The 24,598-nt window shown below is 43.1% G+C and overlaps 1 protein-coding gene across 2 annotated transcripts in view; it reads left to right on the top strand.

Moving 5' to 3' along the window:
• Positions 1–22,129, top strand: part of efl1 (elongation factor like GTPase 1) — a 69,344-nt gene extending 47,215 nt beyond the window's left edge. For both annotated transcript variants that reach the window (XM_037752412.1, XM_037752404.1), the window contains exons 16-23: positions 1,330–1,461; positions 1,657–1,804; positions 9,374–9,503; positions 9,662–9,788; positions 10,048–10,252; positions 11,360–11,871; positions 14,520–14,704; positions 21,513–22,129. In XM_037752412.1, coding sequence (XP_037608340.1) covers positions 1,330–1,461; positions 1,657–1,804; positions 9,374–9,503; positions 9,662–9,788; positions 10,048–10,252; positions 11,360–11,871; positions 14,520–14,704; positions 21,513–21,701 — 1,628 coding nt within the window. In that variant the 3' untranslated portion in view covers positions 21,702–22,129. The remainder of the gene's footprint in view (positions 1–1,329; positions 1,462–1,656; positions 1,805–9,373; positions 9,504–9,661; positions 9,789–10,047; positions 10,253–11,359; positions 11,872–14,519; positions 14,705–21,512) is intronic.
• The last annotated feature ends 2,469 nt before the right edge of the window (positions 22,130–24,598 follow it).

The following is a 24,598-nucleotide window of genomic DNA, read 5'->3' as shown; positions in this document are numbered from 1 at the left end:
CACATTTAGCTTGAGATGTGAGCTGAGCAGCAGTGTGGAGCTGGATGGTGTTAAAGGCTGGAGAACAGTCTGTGAACAGAAAGCCTCGGTTCCCTCCCTTGTCGATGGCTCTCATCCCTTTCCAAGTGAATCTCGGGATGTTTCCAGCAAAACTCAGTCTGTATCTTGTTGTTATATTTTTGATTTGGTTTCATTGTACTTTTTTTAGTGACCTTACCCACATAACACCCACAGCAGGTTCCTGGAAATCAGTATGGCTTTTAACCAGCAACAAATCTAACCACCTAGTAACCAGGACCGTACTGGTGGGAATCATTTCATCATTGCTGCATTACAGAGCAGCTCTTGCAATCAATATAGGGCTTAAATATAAACATAAGTACATATATAAAATAGTAATGTAAATGTAAATTAGTTGAAGACAGTATCCACAGGAATCCATCGGTACCAACCATGTCATACTAGCTTGTCCCAAAGGAGGTTAAATAACGCTCCAAACTTACGCTAAATTTTGGTGAGGAAAAACTGTCATGGTCATTTTCAAAGGGGTCCCTTGACCTCTGACCTCCAGATCAGTGAATGTAAATGGGTTCTATGGGTACCCACGAGTCTCCCCTTTACAGACATGCCCACTTTATGATAATCACATGCAGTTTGGGGCAAGTCATAGTCAAGTCAGCACACTGACACACTGACAGCTGTTGTTGCCTGTTGGGCTGCAGTTTGCCATGTTATGATTGGAGCATATTGTTTTATGCTAAATGCAGTACCTGTGAGGGTTTCTGGACAATATCTGTCATTGATTTGTGTTGTTAATTGATTACAATGATAAATATATACATACATTTGCATAAAGCAACATATTTGTCCACTCCCACATGATAAGAGTATTAAATACTTGATAACTCTCCCTTCTAAGATACATTTTGAACAGATAAAAATAGTGTGATTAATTTGCGATTAATCTCGATTAAATATTTGAATCAATTAACAGCTCTTGTTGCATGTGTTGTGCAAGAGTATTGCACCCTGCAGAGATGATTGTGTCGTGCTGCTGCAGAGACGTCTTGCCCATTCCACCTCATCCAGAGATGCAGGACAGAGTTGAGGTGTCGGATCTGTGCTGTGCAGGGCCGCTGATGCAATGAAAGCTCATAGCTATGTGTGTGTGCGTGCGTGCGTGCGTGCGGCCGAGTCAGTCACCTTATGGATGGTTCTGTTTGTTTTGTTCTTTTCTCTTCATTTATTTCTGCTCATGCCCATACCCTCCTATAATGCTGTTTATTGCTATGTGTTGATGTTCTTCTCTTTATCCTCTTCCTCTATCAGGTATTGGGGGTCTGGAGGAGTGCATCTTGAAGTCGGCCACCCTGTCGACCTCCCCCGCCTGCCCGCCCTTCATCCCGCTCAACTTTGAGGCCACGCCCATTGTACGGGTTGCCATAGAACCCAAACATCCAAGTAGGTCTTAGAAGGCACACACACACACACACACACACACACACACACACACACACACATAAACACCTAGTTAGCAATGAATACAGTTTTCACATTAAAGTGGAACTTTACGAGAAAACATTTTACTATTCTCTGAGATTATAAAGTCATGTAGGGAATGAGTCGTGGACCTAAAGCTTCATTTGTGTGCGCTAGGTGAGATGCCGAAGCTGGTCCATGGGATGCGTCTGTTGAACCAGGCGGATCCCTGTGCTGAGGTTCTGATCCAGGAAACAGGAGAACACGTTCTGGTCACCGCTGGTGAGGTCCATCTCCAACGCTGCCTGGACGACCTCAGAGACCGGTCAGTGTGTCTCTGTGTCTCTGCTTGGGAGCTTTAAACCTTTGCTCCATAGTCCTGTCTATAGTTCATTTTTACAGAACCTCGTGTATGGGTACTAATAACTGCGCTCCTAATGTGGTGTCTGTTTTCCTTGTTTTCCATTTTTCTCCATATGTGTCTTTTTCTAAGTCAGATTGATTGTCTCTCTGTGTTTGTGGACTCCTCTGTAGTTCATGTATTTGCTTGTGTAGTGCAGGTTTAGTACAGCGTGTGTTCATGTACTGAGAAAGAGAGAATCTGTTTCCAATTTCAGCAGCATCATTATCTGGCTGTCATTACATATCGACTGTGTGTGTCTCTATCTGGACGCTGCACGCCTCCTCAGAACAACAACACCGGCAGACCGGCAGATAGATTTTTAGAGAGTTCTAGTGTCGCTGCTGTGCTCTCATATGAACATACAAAGTCAGTTAAGATCAAGTTGAGAGACGGCTTTCTCGCTGTTTCCACAACAACTTTGGAGCTTTATTTGAGATGGTAAATGGACTTGGATTTATACAGCGCCTTTGTAGTCCTCCGACCACTTAAAGTGATTTACACTACATGTCAGCATTCACCCATTCACACACACACACACACACACACACACACACACACGTTCATACACTGATGGCAGAGGCTGCCATGCAAGATGCTATTGTAGCCGGGCTGTGCCGGAGAGACGGTGTCGGTGCATAACGCGCTGATCCATCAGCCTCAAAACGCCGCCGTTTATGGGGAGAAGGCCCGCAAACTTTGAAGCAACCTACGTCTACACTCGTACACAAACAGAGGGGATGATGAGAGGAGACGCCACAGAGGCGTGTGTGCTCCGTGATCTCTCTGGTCACGGCGGTGACCGGAGGAGCGCTGAGAGCACGCTGCAGGTTGAGCAACACAGAATGCATGAGAGCCTTACTCCATTATATTATATTTTATTCTGAGTTGTCACCTGACGCCTGAATTTAGTGTTTTTCTTTAACATAAATAAAAACGTTGTTCTAGCGCAGACACTGTGTTTAACTGAGAAGGAGGAGGAGGAGGAGGAGAGCTGCTGCTGCAAGTTGTGAACCTGCCTGTAGACACATCTTACTATCTGATAATGCCTCCTTTAAATAGCAGGAAAATACTGCGCCAGACTTTAGACCAGGTTTTTGTTGTTCAATCCCTTTCTGCTGCCTCAAGATAGCAATGCACCAATAATGCACCTGATAACCCCTCATTTTAAGACCAACACGCCCATGGACACACGGGTGGGTGCAAGTACATTTGCTACTTACAAAATGTGGGCGCCGGACATGAAAATGACAAATGTGCTGGGCGCCCTTAAAGTGAAAGAGCATCAGCTTTTCTATTTTTTACAATCAATCAATCAGGATTCTTGTATCATTTGTAGACGAGCTGCCAGACAGAAGCAGACGAATGGCAACAACACACTTTATTTCCTTCTTTAGCTGCAGCTCCCTGCAGCTCCCTCTCGTCAGTCACACACTCAGCTCACAGCTTTCTCATTTCACCAACACACAGTGCAACCAGGACCTATTGTATATAATACAGAGGTGGGGAAATTAGAGACAAATGATTTTCTCAGCTAACATTATGAAAGGCTGCTGGTTGCTGGAAACAGACGGTGTTAATTCCCCTGAGAGATGGATGACCTCCTTGCCCTTCAGCTTGACCTTCCTCCACCCCTCTTCTGCACATGTTAGCAGTGTAAAACCCAGAGTATTGATTTAAAGGAGAATGCATCTGTCATTTATGTGATCCATCAAAGTACCGTTGCTTGTCTTTTATGTTACTAGCATGAGTCTTTAATGACTTTGAGGTTGCCTGTACATTATATCATCCGCTTATACGTATACGTCCCAGACAGCGTGTGACAGCGTGTTGTCAGCTTTCGCTGGATGTTGTCATTGTATTCATCGGTTTGTTGACACCATCTATTTGTTTATGAAGGCCGTTGTTTTGGAAAGCGGTGCCTCATCTCAGCTGTTGCCTTCTCAGTGAGGGAATAGAAATCAGTCAGTTTATAGGAAGTGAGAGCAGACACGGCCAAGCAGGCGCTGCTGCTGAAATGATAATAACGTATTATATTAGGTAATCAGCACTGTGTATTTCTGTATGTTTCTAGTCTATGTGTAGAAATGTGATACAAGCTTTGATCCTTTATTGGTTTCACATATCTAATAGAAGACGGCTTAAAGATGCATTTCTTTTTAGCATGAAGACATTTTAGATGTTGCTAATGCAAAATGTGTCAGGGAGTTTTTTAAAAGACATTTCAAAGAAGTTATTTGCTAATTATTATCTATTTATCAGCAGACGTGAAAATGAAGCATATCAATTAACTTTGTATTATGTATTATATATTATTATATGTCCGCTCATGCACCTACGCGCGTTGATGAAACAAATAAAGGGGCAGACGAACGTGCGTGCGGTGTGGAAGTGCATTTCAAGTAGCACTACCACATGCACATGCACTTGTACTAAAAGTACATGAACGTGTAGTATTTTGATGACACTACACACACACAGATGTAGCTCAAGAACACCGACGCAGCACTTTCTGTCCGTCTGCGTGTTCTTTTTACACAGTAATTACTGAAGCCTTGTATCTGTGAGCAGTTTGGCATCAACCATGAAAAAAAGACACAAGAAACTAATTTCGTGGGGTTGAAACTGAGCACATCACAAAGAGGGAAAAGTCGGCCTCAAAGAAGAACACTTTAAAGTTCAAAAGAGTAGAGGAGGAAAAGAGTGACGGGAGAAGAAACGAGACAGAGAACCTGCAGCAGACAGACGGGTGTGGGTGGAACAAGGTCGAACACATCTCTCTACAAACGGCTGCATGGCGTCTACCAGCTTCAGCACACACACAAATGAAAAGTCAACTGTAACACTCAGATTGTGCTCTCAAACCTACAGTAAGATTTAAAATTCAAATTGAAGCTGATTCTCGATCACTTACCGTTTTTATGCCTCCCGAGGTTTCCACTCTCACAGGCACACATTTGACCATGATAATGTTATATTCTTAGTAATTTTTTAAGACGGTGTTTCCTTGACGTCAGATAGAGGCTCACTAATTAAGCTTCATCAGTAAAATGATGATGTGGAACTAGAAAACCTAATGAATCCGATGGTACATGTCATACTAGCTTGTCGTGAAGGAGGCTAAATAACGCTCCAAACTTACGCTAATTTTTAGCGAGGAAAAACAGTCATGGCCATTTTCAAAGGGGTCCCTTGACCTCTGACCTCCAGATATGTGAATGTAAATGGGTTCTATGGCTACCCACGAGTCTCCCCTCTTTATACATCCATGGTCAGCTCCATCGGCCCGTTCGAATGCATTTAACATAAATGTCAGTATATGGGTGCTCTGTAGTTGTAGCGTCGGCCAATTTGACCACAGAGATGAGAGTGACGGCCGGCTCGACCGCACGTTACCGCGATACGATAACGTTTCCTGTCCGTGACAGAGTTAGCATGCAGCTTTAGCCGTGATGTCTAGCTCTGCTTTCCTTGGCAATGTGTGAAACCCAAAGTGTTTCCATCCTTTACTGGATGTGTAGTGTTTACCACGTTGGATTAACATGTGAGGGTGCAGGTTGTATCCACGAAGCTCCTCGGACGTTTTTTACTTTTTCGTCTCGGCTCTCTGCTGCCGGCTGGTTTGTTTTGGTCGACAGAGTAAGAGGATATGATGTCACGTTACTCAGACTACAACAATAAAAGCGGTAACTTCCTTCTACCTCCACATAGACTCAAATGAAGCAAATATATCGATTCTGGCATTACAAAATAGATTTCAAAATCCAGAAACCATTTTTTTTCCCACCTCTAGTTTCTACAGTAGCCCAGAACGGACAAACCAAAAACTGGCTCTACAGAGGGTCTTTCAAGTTTTCGCGTCAGCCATCGTAGCTCTCCAACACGGGAGAAGTTTCAGTCGGTTGCAATCTGCAACCTAACCGCTAGAAGCTGCCAAATCCTACACATACTGCACCTTTAATTGGTTCTTTTGGCCGTGTGAGGCATGATTTGGGAGTAAGCCTCTGTTCGCCGTGTCAGTGGCTGAGGATTCCACTCTATTTGTGGGATTCCAGCTAAAGAAAGGAGGCCATGTGTAATGCTGCTGCTATGTTTAGAGCCGGGGCCAGACGGCTCGGGACAGAGATGGCAAAGGAGGACAAGGGCTGGCCTGCTGGCTGACTACTCCGCTCGCAAGGTGGCCTCCTGGTTAGATAGATGGATGGCTTCCTGGATGACTAGATCATCGGTTTGTTGTTTGGTTTGTTGGCTGGTGATGTGACTCGATGGCCCGTTAGATGTTTTCTTAGCTAGTTGACCGGCTCATAATCTAGCTGATGGTTACATGACTGACTAGCTCGGTTGGCCGGCTCATTGGCTGGTTAGGTGACCGGTCGTCTGGCCGATGGCAGTCTAAGCCCTTTGTGACATCGCTGGAGAGCAGTCTGACCTGCAGCGCTGTCACGCTCAGAATGAGGTCAGCGCTGTTCAGCCACTCGAGTGAGCACGAGACTGTGACATCATCACAGCTCTGGCACTCTGAGGGGATTATCTCTCTCTCTCTCTCTCTCTCTCTCGCTCTCTCTCTCTTGCTCTCTTGCTCTCTTGCTCTCTCTCTGTCTCTGACATCAGAACTGGGTCAGGTGCCAAACACTCAGAGGCTGTCAGGTTAAACAGTGTTCAGTAGTGCAACTGATTGATGGTTCAGTCCGTCCAGGAATTCACAATTTTTGGGATCTCGAGTCTACTTCCCTCTCTTCCCTGTTTTTTTATGCTAAATGCAGTACCTGTGAGGGTTTCTGGACAATATGTGTCATTGTTTTGTGTTGTTAATTGATTTCCAATAATAAATATATACATACATTTGCATAAAGCAGCATATTTGTCCACTCCCAGTCTGAATTAAATTTCATATTCATCAGGATATTTCACACGGAACAACAAATGTCAACCTCGAGGTGGCACGAGATTAAAAAGTCAGGGAATCCCCAACGTCAGTAGAATTTGTTCTCTTCTGACCATGAATGTCCGCACTAAATCAACTGACTGGCATTAAATCCCTAGATCCAATTAGGGAGCAAGTCAGCAAGAAAACAACAAGACACAACTGACGTAAACTTGATCCGTTACCGATAAGAAAATGCTCCTATTCCCATTTGAAGTACTCGTCTACAGACTACAGCTGACACTGCAATCAAAGCTACTGCCGGCTCTGGCAACAAGACGAGCCGAGGGATAAACTACAAGAGAGTGTTGAAGAAAATCTGAATGAAGAAATGTCTGGCAAACACACTTCTAGGATTTCAGAGTCAAGTTTATATCTCAATTACTTTTCTAGTTATGAGTAAAAGAATGAACTGTAATTGTCCACATCAACACCAAAATTAAATCAACTGTTCTTTGCCCCAAAGACAAAACCTCCTTCACACAGGTAACACAATTTCAGATAGACGAGAGAAGGTTTTTAATATCCCATATTAAAAAAAAGACGTTTACGTGCTGAAAGCCACATGGAGACAAACTGAATATATATATTCATGTCCTTGCCGTGTCTCTGTTTTAAATCTGTCCTGGAGGAGTCACGGTTTATAAACAGCACAGAGCAAGGCTGGATATAATCCATGTGAGACGCTCTAAATAATAATAATATGAACAATAACACGTTGTATAGCGGAGGGCTTCAAACCTCTGACACTGATACTGAATCCATTTACAGACACACAACTTTACATCCGCTGTTAGTGGAGAGTTTTTTTTAAACATGGACAAAATGTAGAGCTGAAATTATTAGTCGATCCAAAAGAAAATGAATTGACAACTTCTTAAATACCTGCTTAAATGTTTAAGTCATTTAAAAAAATACTAAATTGCTGCTTTTCTTGATCTTACATTATTCTAAGTTCAATATTGTGGTGTTTGGGCTGTAGCTCAGACTAAACCAGATATCCCTTTATCCTCTAGGATATTGAAATGGGAATCTGTTTTCTGATGTTTTATAGAACCAAATGATTAATTGATTAATCAAGAAAATAATCTGCAGATGAATCAATAATGAAAATAATTACTAGTTGCAGTCCAAGACAAATGTGTCTTCTTTCAGTAGTGCGCTCTGAGAGACTGTTTCAGGTCAGTCGTTCAGGGTGACGCTTCATCCTGCATGGTTACTTAACTTGCAGGTCAAAGTGCTTTTCTATAAATCAAGTATTTTACGGGTGTTATACTGTCTGTCCTTGAAAAATGTTTTTTCTACTAACACCAGAGACTGCAGTTAACCCTCTGAGACCCTCAATAGACAGTTTTTGTCTCTTTTTAGGGGGTACAGGGGGTCTTTAGGGGGAGATAGCAGGTCAACAGTAGATGTCACATAGAAGTGGTGTACATCATCTGAAAGCTGAGAACCTGAAGATTAATTTAAGATGCAGCTCAGCACTGTATGTCAAGATGTTCTAGTCATAAATCAGAAATAAACATGAATTAATTATTTAAAATTAAGTGTAAAAGTGTATAAGGGTTTAGAACATTATGATAGAAGTATATGATGGTCATTCCCATGCTCTATTATGTCTCATAAGTTGTTGCAGCAATCTTTGAGTTGATATCATTTGTTACACAGATTTGGTGCTAAATTTAACCATTTTTTACCAATTGAGAATTGATAAAAAATGATCAATAATCCCTCCAAAATACCACATTAAGACACCAAGACCTTGAGGAACACCATAGAAAAAGCCATGCTGTGATTTGGTTTCAAAAACTTTTGACATTTGGAGATTTCTGCAAGAATTGCATTTTTCGGCGATTGGATGGCGAGCACTTCTGTTGTGTAAACTGCTCAGAAACCCCCTTATTGTCAATCTAGCTAGGAAAACCATCCATCCTCTGAATGCTCTAGGTCTGTAGTTTGTGGCTGTAAAGTTTCATGAGGCTGTGATTATCCTAGAGGTCACCACAGGTCATTTTATACCGTGAGGTCAAGATCCAAAAAATGGTCTGACTGTTTAGGGACCCCAGTATGTAGAAATATTTAAATACACCATTTTAGAATAGGAGGAAATAACACATTTATACTGCATTCAAAGAAACTGCATGTGATTATCATAAAGTGGGCATGTCTGTAAAGAGGAGACTTGTGGGTACCCATAGAACCCATTTTCATTCACATATCTTGAGGTCAGAGGTCAAGGGACCCCTTTGAAAATGGCAATGCCAGTTTTTCCTCGCTAAAATTCAGCCTGAATTTGGAGCGTTATTTAGCACCAATCAACTCCTTAGGTTTGGTTTTCGGTCATCTCCATCTTGGTTTTTGCCCGTCGCCATCGTCGGCATCACCTGCAGTCCCCACCGCCGCAGCCTAAACACACTACATTCAAAACAATGAGACTACTGACTACTGTTTTAATTCTCAGTTCTCAGGCTTTTGTAACTCACATTCCTATATTAATGTAATGCAGGTGAATATCAAATTATCTCTCATTAGTATCAATAACAGGATTTTTAACTTGTCTTATTTTGAAGGTTTGCTAAAATTGAGATCAGCGCGTCCAAGCCCATCATCCCATTCAGAGAGACGGTGATACGTCCTCCAAAAGTGGACATGGTGAACGAAGACCTGGGCAAGCAGCACAAAGTAGCCATCATTCACCAGGTCAGTCATTGAACCGTAGTCCACATCAATATATAATAACCAGTTCATAAAAAGCTTGTTTTCTACTCAGATAAAACAGCCCTCAACATTTACACTGAGTAATATCTCTCGGTGAAAACGATTAGTTTCTAAATATGTGTGTATGTATGCGTTGCTAGGTGAAAGAAGAGGCCTCTCAGGGACGTTCGTCTGACACTCTACATGTCGACCCCGGCGGTCTGGTCACCCTCACCACCCCCAACAGACTGGCCACTGTCAGCGTCCGGGCGATCCCCCTGCCACAGGGTAAGACCTGGACACACCAAGCAGTACTAAAGGTCTCAGGATACGTCAAACAGACCTGGTTGTATGTTGTAATGGACACAATATGCTCGTTTTATTGGTGCAAATGGTCCCCAATCTGTAGATATGTTCTTTTTAGTGATACCAAAGTTATAACAAATCATTTCCCGGACCCCCTGACAGAGTGCCACGGACCCCTGGGGGTGTGAAGTGTCATAATTTCACTATTCCATGAAACCATAACAATATTTTCTCCTGTCAGAGGTGACCAGTCTGTTGGAGAGTAGCACGGAGCTGATTCGGACTCTGGAGCAGATAAACATGTCCCTGAGGGAGGGGAAGAGTCTGGATGTCAGCCCCAGGACCCTGGAGGCCATCACCGGACTCAAAGCCCAGCTGGAGAGCCTGCTGCAGGGGAGGAAGTGGAGGAATGCCGTGGAGCATATCTGGGCCTTTGGGCCTCGCAGGTTTGTTACTGGCTTTAGCAACATGGACTATAGTTCAGATGAGCTGCGGCTCCTCCAGGGATAGATTTAAAGCAGAGACACAACAAGGACATGAATCAAGGGAGGGGAAAATATATTCAGAGAACAGAGTAGACTGACCTTTTCCTGAAGGAAGTTTGGCCTCTATTTACCTCAACCGCACAACCAGGAACCAGGAACCAGGAACCAGGCCTGTATTTGAGACAGGCATTTATTCCTAATTTGCTTTGTTTCGTCTGCTTTTAAACCAGTGGAGGCTGGTCCATAGAGGCTGAGGAGTTTACTCATCCTCTATTTTTTTTGTGAGGCAAGAGGGAGATCAAAATATAAATTGGTTAATTGGTTGAAATAAACCATTACAAAATCTCAGTGCCATTTATAAAATAATGTTTCTCTCTTCTTTGGAAAAAAATCCATTATTTAATAAAGTCTAATTACGAGTCTCATATGAAACTAGAAAAACCTAAAGAATCCATTGGTACCAATGTTGTCGGGAAAGAGGTTAAATAACGCTCCAAACTCGCACTACATTTTGTCGAGAAAAAGTCATGTCCATGTTCAAAGGGGTCCCTTGACCTCTGACCTCCAGATCAGTGAATGTAAATGGGTTCTATGGGTACCCACGAGTCTCCCCTTTACAGACATGCCCACTTTATGATAATCACATGCAGTTTGGGGCAAGTCATAGTCAAGTCAGCACACTGACACACTGGCAGCTGTTGTTGCTTGTTGGGCTGCAGTTTGCCATGTTATGATTGGAGCATATTTTTTATGCTAAATGCAGTACCTGTGAGGGTTTCTGGACAATATCTGTCATTGTTTTGTGTTGTTAATTGATTTACAATAATAAATATATACATATGTTTACATAAAGCAGCATATTTGTCCTCTCCCATGTTGATAAGAGTATTAAATACTTGACAAATCTCCCTTTAAGGTACATTTTGAACAGATGAAAAATGGGTCATTAATTTGCGATTAATCGCAATTAAATATTTAAATCGATTGACAGCCCTAGTATTAACTCAAATAAGTGATTTGTAGTAAACATGAAACTGTTATTAATTGAGTTACTTCTGTTGTCTTCAGATATGGTCCCAACATCCTGTTGAACAGTGTGGAGGGCTACCAGCGGCTCTCGGTGTGGCATTGTCTGAGCAGGGGGGACAAAGCCGTCGAGGCCGGAGCTCAGGCCTCCGTTATACGAGACTTGGATAACAGCGTCATCAGCGGCTTCCAGCTAGCGACTCTGTCGGGGCCCATGTGTGAGGAGCCCCTGATGGGAGTTTGCTTCTCTGTGGAGAAGTGGGACTTCCAGTCTTCAGCCCTGCCACCACAACATCAGGGCTCCTTGGAGGAGGAGGACTCCGTATCCCATCAGGCTTCAGCAGACAGCAAAGTGGAAGGAAGCAATGAGACGTATGTACCCAGCCAGGCCAGACGCAGGCCGGAGGCGGCCTCTGCAGGCTGCTACGGGCCCGTCTCCGGCCAGCTCATCGCTGCCATGAAGGAGGCCTGCCGCCACGCCTTCCAGGTTCAGCCCCAGAGACTCATGGCTGCCATGTATACCTGTGAGATCATGGCCACGGCTGAGGTGTTGGGTAAGGGAGCATTGTCCACCAATTTCTGCCACACAAAGGAAATATTCTTGGTCTGACATTGGTCAGTCTCTCTAGGTTTTTTGATCAGATGTTTTGCGGCTCCAGACAGATTTTCTTTTTTTTTATGTTGCCTAAAATGTCTTTTTTGATAGTAAAAGTTGATGACTTCTGGTCGAGTGGTATCTATCCATGTAGATAGTTTGGGTTTTATTTGTCCAGGTTTTGAGATATCTGTCTCTTCAGGTGTGAAACATAGACTGTATATGAGAAGTGGACGTAGTCACCGCGACGTCACCCGTCGGTTTGTGGATTGCAGTTTTGATTCACATCTCACTGAGATCTGATTACAATGTGAGATTTATACCTGCATAAACATCATCAGTCAAACATCCTGATGCCATACTAACTAACACACACGGGTGACCTCTGAGGAAAGAATCCCACCAAACAACCGTCATTATTGTCTAAAAAACACACACACACTCCCACCCCTCATTGTCAGGAGCGAGATGTCCAGAAAAATTCCAGCCTGAGACGAAGAGGCGAGGCTGCAGAGCTAACGTTCTGACTAATGCTCCCTAACACTCCCCCAAAAGCTGTTGCCCTCTGAAAGTCATTACAATGAAAATGAGGCTTGAAATGCCGTTTAAGGTGTCGGTAAACAATATCTCCAGGCTTGTTAGTAGCCAGCCACGGCAGCTCGTTACACGGAGAATTGCTTGGTCAGCCGAATCAGAGCAGGCCGATTAAGTGAGGCGTTAACTGAACAACAATATCCAAAGAAACACTCCTGAGCTCCGTCTGGCTGTTGGAGAAGCACCGACACCTCTGCTGAGGCTGATTCTAACCTGTGTCCAATTAAATTAGCTAATCCTAACTCATTCAGCTATGGTCCTTTAGATTTGATTCCCTCTGTGTAAATAACTGAAAAGCAACTCATAAATCTGTCTGACATGTTAAAGGAGCCTCAAAGGCTTTAATTCTGGGAAAATCCTCAGGTGCCACTGTAAGCCTATAATCAGTATTAATGCATCTCTACTACTCAGTGCACTGATTTACTATACCTGATACTGATTGTACTTATTGTTATGTGATAACTGAGGCTGTCAATCGATTAAAATAGTTAATGACGATTAATCGCACATTTTTTATCTGTTCTAAATGTACCTTAAAGGGAGATTTGTCAAGTATTTAATACTCTTATCAACATGGGAGTGGACAAATATACTGCTTTATGCAAATGTATGTATATATTTATTATCGGAAATCAATTAACAACACAAAACAATGACAGATATTGTCCAGAAACCCTCACAGGTACTGCATTTAGCATAAAACAATATGCTCAATTCATAACATGGCAAACTGCAGCCCAACAGGCAACAACAGCTGTCAGTGTGTCAGTGTGCTGACTTGACTATGACTTACCCCAAACTGCATGTGATTATCATAAAGTGGGCATGTCTGTAAAGGGGAGACTCGTGGGTACCCATAGAACCCATTTACATTCACATACCTGGAGGTCAGAGGTCAAGGGACCCCTTTGAAAATGGCCATGCCTGTTTTTCCACGACAAAATTTTGCGCAAGTTTGGAGCGTTATTTAACCTCCTTCACAAAAAGCTTGCATAACATGGTTGGTACCAATGGATTCATTAGGTTTTCTAGTTTTACTCTAGCTTTTAAAGGTCCCTCAGATCACAGTGACTAGTTTCATTCTAGAGTAGTTTGCGTTGAAAGGAGACAGCTGAGGTGGTTCGGGCATCTAATAAGGATGCCCTCCTTCCAGGCACGACCAGCTGGGAGGAGGCCACGGGGAAGACCCAGGACTAGGTGGAGAGATTATACCTCCACACTGGCCCTGGGAACGCCTCGGGGATCCCCCAGTCAGAGCTGCTTAATGTGGCCCAGGAAAGGGAAGTTTGGGGGTCCCCTGCTGGAGCTGACCCGACCCCGGATAAGCGTTGAAGATGAGAGATGAGAGTAGTTTGGTAGTGTGTATTGTCTGGCCACATAGAGTGTTAACAATGTTGCTGTGTTACACACCGGATAATTATTCACACATGCAGGAGCCTGTCTGTTATCACCATCATGATGTGTGGAAGTGTGAACCTCATCTCTCTCATCGTCATCAAGCTCATTATATTTGATTCTGTGTGTGTGTGTGTGTGTGTGTGTGTGTGTGTGTCTCTGTCTCTCCCCATTCTCAAACCTTATGTAAGGTATGACTAAAGGGTAAATAATGCTTTCCTATTTGCATCGCTGTGAGGTTTTGTGTGTGATGTAGAGTTTGTCAGCTGCTCATGCCCACGAAACCATACGTAGAACCTCATCCACAGTCTGCGCTGCTGCTGCTGTCCACGTCTGTGTTGTCTTTAGTGTTATATGAAGGTTTAGGATACAGGGTCCCTAGGCTCTGAGAAGATGCATGCATGTGTATATAACATCGCCATAGACAGACATAAAGGTGGCAGAGACAAGCCTCTTTTTGGCCTCGAAGGATAAGTAACAATAAATAGCTGCACAGAAATTCCAAACAAGGTTTAATGTGGTTTAGGATTTTACCAAACCTGGAAAATGATTTTTTGAAAGCAGTCTTCCGGGGGAATCTGATCTTGTGTCCTGACCCTGCATCTCTTCCTTCCCCAGGCCGAGTGTACGGTGTACTGGGGAAGCGAGAGGGTCGCGTCCTCCAAGAAGAGATGAAGGAAGGGACGGACATGTTCATCATCAAGGCCGTTCTGCCCGTGGCCGAGAGCTTCGGATTTGCAGACGAGATCCGCAAGAGGACCAGCGGCTTGGCCAGTCCACAGCTGGTCTTCAGCCACTGGGAGGTAATTATCATGTATATACTTTTTGTACTTAGCACTACTGCCAGTGTGGTTCAATCATGTAACCCATATTGCAGGTCATAGCGGTCCCCTCAAGTCTCCCGAAGCACCGCTGCTCTGTGGGCTCTAGTTATTTTTCTTTTTAACACTCATCTCTAGATAGCAGGAAGAGGCGGCCTTTCAACATGGTGGATTCATTTCTTAAGAATGTGGTCTTCTCACTGTACAAACGACATTTCTATCACGTTCTAATAGCAATGTGTTCTGCGTGCGTCTACACCTACATTCACACGTGTGTTTCTTCATCCAAGATAGGATATCCAGATTATGTTAATACCAGATGGAAATGGGGTCCATGTTTCATAACAATCAATTTCCTCAGGAGGAGTTCAGCCCAGATACTTGATTTGCTGTGCCAGCATTTTTTCCTCTTCAGTGATTTAAAGGGATAGTTTTTGAATTGGGGTTGTCTGAGGTTCTTATCCGTAGTCAGTGTATTACCTACAGTAGATGACGGTCGGTGTGCCTCCAGTTTGGAGAAACAGACCGGAGTTACCACATGGAACCAAACTGCTGTGGACGGGGGCAGCATCAATATCCAATCAATATCCATTTAAGTGTACGCTATATTTAGAGTATTTTCACCGCTTTACCTCGCCGTCAGACAGCCCTTTCCAACAGGGAAGTGAAGCTATCTGTGCTCTCTTCAAAGCCACCAGACTCCTTTGATAAAGACAGTAATTTTACCTCGCAGAACACCGTGAGTTGCCGGTCTACAGCTTCCTATATCGGTTAGTTTGTTTTGTTTTATTGTGTGACTTTGGTGTTTTAAAGGGTTCGCTCGGATTCACCACTTTGCAACGCTTCCTCTGAAAAGAAACTGTGAGTCCTGCTGTGTGTTTAGTAGGGCTGTCCTCGACCAAAGAAATTCTTAGTCGACTAACACTCGATATGATTTTATCTGCTATTCGATTAGATCTGAAAAACTGAGTTTCTCGAAAAAGTACCACTTTAGATCTTGTGTTTACCAGAGAGGTACTCAAAAGTTTCTTGTAAATAAGTCATTCAGCATTAAAAAAAAAGCATAAAAAAACAACTAATTGACGAAAGAAATCTTAGACGACTGAGACCAAGACGACCTATTAGTCGACTAATCGACTGAGAGGGGGCAGCCATAGTGTTTAGATTCGTTAGCTGTTAGCTCTGTTAGCAGCAATAGTTATACACACAGTATATGTAACTGCAGGCATGCAAATCAAGAGAGGAACAATTCGTAATCCATAACAGAAACAAGAGTCCGAACTGAAGCAGTTGTTGATCACCGGCGGCCCCTACCGGCCGGTTAAGAGTAGTGAGGAGCCGCAAAACATTTGAGCATTGTGATAAAGGTAACACAGTTTATAGTCTCAGTATATAGTATATAAGTCTAATGCAGTGAGGGCCAAAGAGACAATGTACTACGGAGTATTAGGGCCACATTGAGGGGAAAAACATCTGAGATTTACAGAATAAAGTCATAACTTTACGAGAAAAAAAGTCATAATATAATAGTCATAAATGAGCACAAAAGATATTTGGCCGATGGGTCCAGCAGTATGTGAGATTATATATAATTTTTATTAATTATCATATATACACAAATTCTGGAAAAAGCACTACTTTCTGAAGCCATTGTGTGTGTATACGGACGCGTGTACACACACAGCTGGAGAAGGCCTGAGCTGGTTCTGTTGGGCTGTAGGTCACTGATAATGAGATGGTTCCCTCAGGGGAGTCGGGATCAAAGCCACGCCAGACAACATGTGCGTTAGACCGTTAAACCTGCCGCTTGGCTGCTCGAGCCGCGCACACACGCGGCACGCGGGTCTCAACGTCCTGCGGGCCATATGGACAGCGTCAGTTGAGATAATGGGTCAAGTTGTCTTTAAAAAGAGAGAGAAAGAGAGAGAGAGAGAGAGAGAAAGAGATGAATCTCAGCCACATGTCGGAAATATTCTCACTGTGATTGACTGCCACCTGCTTTATTAACCCCTTACCATCCTGCTCTCTTTTTAGAGGGGTAGGGATGGTGGACAGAGGATGTTCAGGGGGAGATAGCAGGTCAACAGTAGATGTCACATAGAAGTGGTGTACATCATCTGAAAGCTGGAAACCTGAAGATTAATTTGAGATGCAGCTCAGCACTGTGTGTCAAGTTGTTGTAGTCATAAATCAGAAATAAACATGACGGCCATCCCCATGCTCTGTTATGTCTCATAAATTGTTGCCGCAATTTTTGGGTTGATACCATTTGTTACACAGATTTGGTGCTAAATTTAACCATTTTTGTTAACACCATAGAAAAAGCCATGCTGTGATTTGGATTCAAAAACTTTTTACATTTTGGAGATTTTTGCAAGAATTACATGTATTCGGTGATTGGATGGCGAGCACTTCTGTTGTGTAAACTGCTCAGAAACCCCCTTATTGGCAATCTAGCTTGGAAAGCCATCCATCCTCTGAATACTCTAGGTCTCTAGTTTGTGTCTGTAAAGTTTCATGAGGCTGTGATTATCCTAGAGGTCACCACAGGTCATTTTATACAGTGATGTCAAGTTTTTAAAAAGATGGTCTCACTACAGTGAAATGGCTCCTATGGAGACTAACATCATCACACATGAATACAGTGAAAAAGGTCATGACCTTAAAAATACAGGCCAATGTACCGTGTTAATATGAAGGAATTATTTGTATCGATCTTTCACATGAGTTTTACCTGTATTTTTAAATACGCATTGCATTCTGGGAACAAGAACCTCCACTAGCGCGAAAGTTGGAAGAGGCAGAGAGCATCACACACGGCAAAGTTTAGTTCAAATTTCGGGTTTGGAGAAACCTTTCTCACACTTCTGTGGTCAAAAAAATCAACCATTAATATCTAACCAAAATGATTTGTGTTAAGGACTTACCGTTAGCTCAGTATCGTTTTAGTTGGAAAGCTGTTTAGTTGTTTAGTTCAGCTGTTGTCGACCATTAACGTTACCAGATACACCAGGAATATTTAGGATTAACAGAAGTGTCCTTGAATGGTACAGAGGACATCCTGTAAATCAACAGAAGTTTTAGGGTTGAGGAAAATGTCCGTAAACTAAACGGAAAATGTTTTTCTTAGAGTGTGGTCAACATCTTAACCCCCTCCATCTCACAGCACCTTGCAACCCCCATACACAGCCCAGCACATTGTTTTGCATCTATTGTCTTTGTCTCATTAAAAGTTGTCTGTCTGATTTCATTTATGTGCAGACGACGCTTCCTCACACAAAGAGTTGGTCCTGAACCCCCCGCGGTCCCTCCGCGGTCCCTCCCCCCACCACAGCCCCTCTCAGCTTCAGGACTCGCCTGCTGCTTAGTGCTGATGTCAACGTTCTCCCTGACAGTGATTTGATATGGCCAGGATATTGGATTAACATATGAATGAGCGCTGAGGCAGCGAGAGCAGATTTTGAGCGTTGTATTGTTGTGTAACTGGAGGGTTAGTGGCTCCTGTGGGGACGTTTACATTAGATTTCCATCAGAATGGAGCTTTTGTTGAGCTGCAGACTGGAGAGTCGTGTGAATGAGTCTTGTATTGATCAGCCGAGGCATCTGTCTGACAGTACAACTACCGTGTGAGGCTGTGAGAAATGCTTCTCCTTACTTGGCCTGTTGATACATAGCGCCTTATCACAGACAGATCTGTATCGTGTATAATTCAAGAAACTGAACACGTTATGTGATAAGATCTTGATAAAAATATCGATCAAAAATTCAGTATCAGTCAGACAATAAGCATTTCATGAAAATCTATAATGCTGTAGATTTGTTTTAAAAATCATCTTAATGTCTATTCTTTTCTGTGTTTATTTAGTAATATTTTATGAAAAAACATCAGATTTTTTTTATTATTTATGACACAATTTCACTACTTTTGTCATTTATTATGGTTTACTGATTTATATAACTTTTTATAGCTTATAGGTTGTACAGATTTTAGGGATATAAAGCATTTGAAATTACATCACAAGAAGCAAAAATACCAATGTAGGCACTGGAGGACTATTTCTATTGCAGAGTTCAAAGGGTTAAGGCCAAAAATAATTGAAAAAAAATAGATTTTTGGAATATGTGAATTCATTCAGAACCCGAAGCCTAATTATTACAGTGTTATATTGCATACTGTAAGATAAGATAAGATGTACTTTATTGTCCCACAGGGAAATTTGTCTTGGGCTCCGAGCCACTGCATCACACAACATACCAAAGTCACAAAGTACATACATGCATTAAACATGGATCATACATACACTCATGCAAGAACGTGCTTAAATTCACACGTTGAGTGTGAGAAAGTAGTTCTTTAAAATAATAAAAGGTAGTAAAAGACTAATACTAAAACCAGGTATAATCATACCAGATAATAAATAATCAATTTACAATAAACACTGGCCTTTAGAGGTCTATAGAGGTTTGTTGGCCAAAATGACGACAATAAGATTCATGTTGTAAAATAGCATATTTTTTGGTAACGCTCCATTTTACAGGTCAGCAAATTTCATGGTAATTAGGTGATAATTAGCAAGTAACCTATTTGAAATTTCTTTGGAATTACTGCCAAATTACCCCAATATTAACCTCAAGATGTATCGAACATTACTTTATTATAAACATGATTTAATAATTATATGCTAAAATAGCATATAATGGTTAAAATAGGGCCCTTAGACTTTAGAAGCGGCTGCTCTTCATCGGAGGTGGAAAACTAATAGAAGACACTTCTGATCAGGAACAAATCTCACCATTGTGTGACTTATTGTCGACACAAATGTAGTTATTTGCTAATTATTATCTATTTACCAGCAGACATGGAAATAAACATTATATTCTATTCCTGGAATTAAATTATTAAATAATATTAATATTAAATATATAATATTAAATAAATTACCAGTTATTGGGAAATAGTGGAATATAATTATTAAATAATGTTCATAATAATATAATTTTCGATACATTTTGAGGTAAATATTGGGGTAATTTGGCAGTAATTCCAAACAAATTTCAAATAGGTTACTTACTAATTATCACCTAATTACCATGACATTTGCAGACCTGTAAAATTAACCATTACCTATTTTTTCTTTAACTGCTGACTCTTGTCAAGCTCCAACTTAGCTTGTACAAAAAGAATTAAAGACAGTACTTCACAGTAATAGTGACATTTTAAAGTGTTCAGTGTAGAGTGTTCATTCTGACTTATATGAGTTATTATCTCTGCTGCAGGCGTCTCTTTCTGAAACTGGTGGCTTCGTCCACGTCTTACTCGCTCTCACTAACTCAGCGGTTGAACTCCACCACCTTTAATTCAGTCACCCAGTCAGTCAGTGAAGCACTTGACTGTTGCAGGATTGCCCGTCCCTCCTCACCCTCCTCACCCTCCTCACCCCCCCACTGGATCCCATTGTGCTCCAGCATATGCTGCTCATGTGTGTGTGGTTGGTGTGTGTGTGCGTGGTTGGTACTTGTTGTCTCCTGTAATCCGCCCGTTGTTGGAGCTCGCTCTCTGCCATCTGTCCCAGTGTAACCAGAGCCAGGTGCAGGACCCTGCTGCCTGCCCTGCTACTGTAATTGTTCTTTATGTGTGTGTGTGTGTGTGTGTGTGTGTGTGTGTGTGTGTGTGTGTGTGTGTTACGCATCAGTTTGCAGCATTGAGAGTGTTTGTCTCATGCACACAAACACCAACACTCTGCTCATGTCCTTTGTTCTTTGGGACCAAGTGACCCAGCTGTATGGTGTGTATGTGTGTGTGTGTGTGTGTGTGTGTGTGTGTGTGGGTGAACCTAACTAGAGAAAAGGTCGTCCTCTGCATTTCATTCATTACATCCAACGTGCATCAATAAATATATGCAGCAGTAAACGTCGTCATCACCGAATCGATGAAAACAGGCAAACGCACTGAACTGCAGGCTGGAACCTTTTAGTTCCTTTAAAAGTAGTTCCAGGGACTAAAAGCATACTAGCCGACCCTCCCGTTTTTCATCGCCCTCTCCTGGTTTCCTCCCGGGGCGACAATTCTCCCGTATTTCTCCCGATTTATTACACTTTTTTTTCCTTTTCGTTATCTCAGCCTGTTTCTGGAACTGAACAGTGTGTACTGTTTCCACCCCGAACGACAATAGAGCTACACCAACTGACATTTCCCGGTGAAGTAGAGCGGTCTATGCTCGCGACACAGCGCAGTTTGAGCTCACTCGCCACAGCGTCCAGCGCCCAAAGTTGAGCTCTGCTCGATGCAGCGAAAAGCCGTCGTGGCGCGACGCAAGCCGTTAGAAATAACAGGTTTCAGAGTGCAGTGGCGGCGTTGTCGCGTTGTGTCTGAAAGGACCTTCGGTGAGTGAGAGAAGGAGAGAGAAATGGAAAGAACTAAGAGAAAGAAATACTCAAACAGGAGCAAAAATAATAACAATCAATATTAGTTTATGCCAGAGATTCACATGCCAAGTTCACACCAGAGGGGCGAATTATTCAGTTTTCTTTCCTGGAAGTTAAAGGTAAAATCAAAAGTTGCAGTGTACTTATTATTTTTTTATTTTCACTCTTTTAAAGTCACCAGAATGAAGGAAACAAAGTCTCTGAAACTCTAATTTTTCTGGGGGAGGACCGCAGACCCACCGCTTTGGTTTTCAAACTCTTCCTTTTTTAAAGTCTCAATGTTGTCAAGTATGACTAAAAGTCCTCAGAACTTTTGGTAGAGCTTTATACGATCACATTTCTATCCCTCTTCTCCTCTCTGTAGGTGATCAGCAGCGACCCATACTGGGTTCCCACCACCGAGGAAGAATACCTGCACTTCGGGGAGAAAGCAGACTCTGCAAACCTGTCCCTCAAATACATGAACGCTGTCCGCCGCCGCAAAGGCCTCTACGTGGAGGAGAAGATAGTGGAGCACGCAGAGAAGCAGAGAACACTCAGCAAGAACAAGTAGAGAAGAAAACACACACACACACACACACACAGAAGATACCTCCGGTAGCAGCTGCTCCTCCAGTCTGGCTGTGACACACTGGTGACGTCCATCCATCCATCCCGGTCTGCAGATACATACTGTACACCGTGGAGTCACTCTATTCTCAAAGATACCTCCGTCACAGCAGCAGTGGAACCACTCGTACTGTTCATTCAACAGTTTACACCATTTACAATACACATGTTTGGTCATGATTAATTGGAGTGAATGATACATATTGAGGATAAAATATGTATCCCAAAGTCTGTTGTGTTTTTTAGGAATCATTTGTCTTTAAGGCTAATATGTTCATGCAGAAATAGAGCATGGGCAGTAAATACTGGCCAATCAAATGGCCCCATTGGATTGTAAATGATAAGTTAAATAAACAAATGTGTGGATATGGACATTATTTGTCATCTCTTTACTGAGTTACTGTTGTATGACATGGCTTTATTCACCATCATTAGGGATGCACTAATACCGATACCGGTATCGGGTATTGGGTCCGATACAACGGCACCAATACCACTTGGCAGCGGGATGTTAACCTCTCGTCGGTATCTTTCGGGCCCTATTCGGGCCGGTGGCGCTCCCGACCCCACGGGGCCGGGATCCCACCTCAGCCGGAGCGCGCCGGCCCTCACTTTCATTGCGCCACGCGGTTTTGCTTGCACCCTCTGACTCGCGCGTGCGTTAGACTCCTTAGTCCGTGTTTCAAGACGGGTCGGGTGGGTTGCAGACATCGCCGCAGACCTCTGGCGCCTTTTACGTGGGCCGAGTCCTGCCCGGGGGGCACGACTAGTTGGGGTGCACTAAGGACAGTCCGCCCCGGTCGACAGTTTCCAAGCAGACCTAGAGCCGGTCGCGGCGTATCACCTCGCATGCGTAACTCCCCAGCCTGAAAAAAAGTGGTATCGGTGCATCCCTAACCATCATCAAGGTACATTGTGGTACTGTCACAAAGGGAATGACACAAAAAGGGAGTCGCAAGGTCATACATAAAACCAAACAATTTTTCATTACAATATTCCCGAACGTCACTACCCAAACAAATGTATTTTGGACTGATAGAAACAGAATATGTGCTGAAATGTCAGGGGAGGTCAATGGTTTTCACTGTGTGCTTCTTCAGTGCTCAATTTCTGCACTAATGCAATCAAACACTACATCACTGTCTCATGTGTTCATGTGTCACGCTCTGGAAAAAGCCTGCAAATAGCCTCATCCCGTTGTCAGGCCCGTGCTGCCAGTTGATAGCCCGGCGCACTCGCTGACTGCTAATGGCTGGCGAGCTCCTCCTGTGAGACCTCGGCTAATGCAACGAAAAGGACAGGCTCGTCTCGCATCACAGACTCGGTTGCAGTCATGCATAATTGAAGAGCTCTTTTTTTCCCAGAGAAATCTGGCAGTTTTGCTTCATTCAAGTGACTCAGATTAATTCAACAGCAGTGTCTTCCCCACGGTCTTCACCCTGCTTCTTTTTTTTTTTTTATTTCATTACGCAGACCCTGAAGTCGGCTTTTTAATTTGGAAAATACAAATATGGTGAAAAAATGGTGAAATGAGAAGTGTTTTAATTATCAGGGATGGGAGGCCACAGCGGTGAGCTTCTCTGCTAGCAGCGGGGCTGTTTACACATCACAGCAATAAAATCAACCCGACTCACGCATCTAAACGTTCTGATGTTTTCCTGAAGTGGTTCACATATACAAACAGAAATAATGACTAATGCTTCTCAGAGCTACACTGACCTCAGCACAGAATAACCAGGAATCTGTTGTCACTTCCTCCTCCCAGCTCTCCTCACACCGCCAACTTTCCATGGATCTATTTTTTATATCACACCTCATCTCATCCACCCACTTTCCCTTCTTTCGCTCCGTCCCTTCCCCATGTACTGTACTTATTAGTGTTAGACGCACGTATCGTCTCGTCTGTATTGGCTTTTTATGCGGCAAAATCACATATCAAATAATCACTCTTGTTCACGGCTAACATAGCGGAGTTGCTTTCACACCTAAAGCTGAGATGAAGAAGGTGACAGGTCTGAAACTGAAGCCCTGTAGGGGGTCCTGGCAAAACTCCATCCTCATTGCAACACATGCCGACTGCAGCATATAGCATTGCCTCATTCTATGCACGTCAATTCACACACGTAGCACAAACTGAACGCACCATAATGTAATCTAATGAGCGAGGCTGCGTCCCTATTTGGCAATATTTCGTGTTTAATCTCAACGCTATAAGGGAACCATATCGTTAATGAGGTAATCGCCGTGAGGTGGATGGAGCCGTCACAGCCGGTGTGCACGGAGCAGTGGCGCCAGGTAGACCTCCCTGCAGCAAAAGCGCTACCGGAGAGACCAGACACGCCACCACCCGACGGTACAGATCAGAGTCAGCGCTCTGCACATGTTGACCGTCATCTTTCTTGTAAAACGTCCGGTGTAATCGGTAACACCAGTGTTGTCACAAGTTTATTAACCAGTGGGAAATTTTCCTCACCGTCACATCACTACCAATGACCATTACAGGCATCGTACGGTACCGTCGGTTCTGTAGAAAAAGAGTACCGTCACGTTTTTAGAATTTGGGCATCGACTTGGTACCGAAGTATCGGTTCTCGTGACATCCCTACTCGTGACTATCAATACTTGTAAGCGACTTAACAGGAAAACAAGTCGCTTATAATAAGCGGATTGGCAACTCGCCCCCATGTGGAGTGGATCCTAATAGGTCTCCCCATTATATACAAATACACACACACACACACACACACTCTCCTTTAACAGTCTTAAGCTGTTTTACCTTTTGGGTTTGTTAGTAATTTACAAAGTGAAGCGCCGTGCGTTCTTCCTGTTTTGCTGTTTCTC

The sequence above is a fragment of the Sebastes umbrosus genome, chromosome 2, assembly GCF_015220745.1.
Source record: "Sebastes umbrosus isolate fSebUmb1 chromosome 2, fSebUmb1.pri, whole genome shotgun sequence".
NCBI lineage: Eukaryota > Metazoa > Chordata > Actinopteri > Perciformes > Sebastidae > Sebastes > Sebastes umbrosus.
This window is presented reverse-complemented; position numbering and strand designations above follow the sequence as displayed.